Below are 2489 nucleotides of genomic sequence, written 5' to 3' on the forward strand. Positions count from 1 at the left end.
AATCAGTTTTGTTTTTTTTTTTGGCAGAACCAGGGATTAAACTCAGGCCCTTGTGCTTGCCATGGAAGCGCTTATTCTACTGAGCCATCATCTCCCTGGGCCCAAAAAAAAGTTTTAATAAACTCCAAATAAATGGCTTTAAGAATCTCATGAGGAAAAAAGAAAAGAATCTTAAGAGGCCTGGAGATATAGCTGGCACAGTGCCTGCCTGGGAAACTCAAGATTGTGAGTTTGATTCCTAGTACCAACAAAAATAATCTCATGAAAATAAGGTTTAAACAGGTCTGATCTTCATGCAAATAATTTTATTATGTTTTTCTCAAATTTTACTTTCCAATGAAAGGTTATTTTAAAAAATGTGAATAATTTGTCAGTAATGTATAACGAACTCATTTTTCTATCCCAAATAAAGATAAAGTCAGGCTGGGGATATAGCTTAGGCTGGAGATGTAGCTTAGTGGCATCAGCGCCTACCTGGCAAGCACAAGGTCTGGAGTTTGATCCCCAGTACCAAAAAAAAAATAAAAAATAAAAAGACAAAAGTTATTCTGACAAAATAAATGTGAATTTAAAGAACTGAGCATACTCTATTGGCACCTGATGCTTAAAAATTACCAAAGCTCTAAAGCTCTAAATTACCGAAGTTCTATTATTTAACCCAAAGGTTAAATAACAGAACACTTTTTTGTTTTTTGAGACAAGGTCTTGAAGTTCAGGCTGGCCTTGACTTCACAGTGATCCTCCTATGTCAGCCTCCAGAAGTGCTGGGCTTGTAAGTTTGCCCCACCAAACACAGCTTGGAACACTAAAGTTTTGAATTAGATATGCATGATCCAAAATTTCCACTTGCCTGGCAAGTGCAAGGGTCTGAGTTCAATCCCTGATTATGGAAAAAAAAAAAAAAATTCTTCTGTTAAACATAATTTTAGTTACAAATGAAAACAAAAGACAAAAGTTAATTCTGGAAGAAGAACATGTCTATTTAAACATGAATAGGTCTTAGGTTTATTAAAACATTTCCAGCATAAAAATTACAGGGAAATATTCCCGTATTTGAAAACTGCTATGAGAATCAAAGTGGAGCACAGGACTGTAAGGAGCAGAGTCACTGAGCATACTATAGAGGTATGGATAGTTAATCCCACTGGAACTCGTAGCATCACATTCTTCTGGACCTGTGGAAAGAGGGACAGAAAATTAAATTCAGTTAAAATGCATCACATCCTTCTCAGATAAAATCACTGTTTAATTTTAAATTTGATCTCTTGCTTTTTTCTTTCAAATCTTTCATGTAATGTTATATTACATGCAACATTGTTTGAATGACTTAGATTCTATATTTCACTTAATGCTACAGATCAGACTCAATTTCCACAATAACTCATAAGTTCACATTAGTTCTAACTTTTCCACTTTTTTTCCCACTTTTTACTTAAGAGTTGAACATACAATATTCTTTTTCAAAAGGCTATATCCTGACCTCACCTCCAAGAACAATATAAACATGTTCTTCCTCTTACTCTGTTTCACATTAGAATACAAAATTCTAAGTTGAGCCCTAGAGAAAAAAATATTAAAACAACAATAAAACTAAAGGACTTAGCCTGTTTTGTGGCTTCTCTCCCACAGTTTATTCTTCATATATTGTACAACTGAACAGAATATGTCCTTTAGTGTGGCTGGTAATGCAAAAATTGTCCTATGTTCAACTTAGTTTCTACCTTCCATTTGGTTTTGAAGATAAAGGAATTTATTTAGAAACCTTAGGAAAGGGGGCTGATGAGATGGCTTAGTGGTCTAAAGCACCTACTTACAACAAGCTCAGCTAAGCAAAGCACAGGGACCGCGGTTCAATCCCCCAGCACCACGTGCCAGTCAGCCCCGCCCCCTAGTGGGCTGAGCTGGCCACACACTAAATAAATAAATAAATGTTTTTTAAAAAAAGAAACCTTAGGAAAGTTTATAGTTCAAAAATATTTTTTTCCATTATTTTATTGAGAAACAAATAGCAATGAGACACTTTCAAACCAAACTGGTAGGACAGTTCCAACAATTAACACATTGCATACATTCTTCCTAGTGGTTAATTGCTGTACAAGATGCGGACATGATATCCTATCTACAAACACCATTAGAACAAATCCCTCTATTCATTAAGAGAATGTAACTATATATCCATCCCAACCACCTTGAATACACAGATATGAAATGGACATTCAACTGTATCCCTCTTTTTGTTAAGTTCCATCATTTAAATATTATAAGTGTGTAAACTCAGCAAAATATTCTAAAAGAGTTCAGTAGTCCATAATAGTATTGGATCATCTGCTTCACTGGCAATGTCAGAAATTGTTAACCTGTGTCCCCTACAGCTCAACATGACAGCATGGCTTTACTTCTTATACTTCTTTTTTATACTTTTCTGATGGATCGTTAAGAACAAGGTAAAGCAGGACCTATGCAACAAGAGTTGTAGCTTTTGGGTCTGA

At 35.1% G+C, this 2489-nt stretch overlaps 1 protein-coding gene across 1 annotated transcript in view; it reads right to left on the reverse strand.

Moving 5' to 3' along the window:
• Positions 1 to 996: 996 nt before the first annotated feature.
• The window catches only part of Pigx (phosphatidylinositol glycan anchor biosynthesis class X), a 31554-nt gene continuing 30061 nt past the window's right edge, over positions 997 to 2489 (reverse strand). The window contains exon 9 of the mRNA XM_023704764.1: positions 997 to 1175. Within this exon, the coding sequence (XP_023560532.1) occupies positions 1032 to 1175 (144 nt within the window). The 3' untranslated portion in view covers positions 997 to 1031. The remainder of the gene's footprint in view (positions 1176 to 2489) is intronic.

The sequence above is a fragment of the Octodon degus genome, unplaced genomic scaffold (assembly GCF_000260255.1).
Source record: "Octodon degus isolate 3935 unplaced genomic scaffold, OctDeg1.0 scaffold00203, whole genome shotgun sequence".
Lineage (NCBI taxonomy): Eukaryota > Metazoa > Chordata > Mammalia > Rodentia > Octodontidae > Octodon > Octodon degus.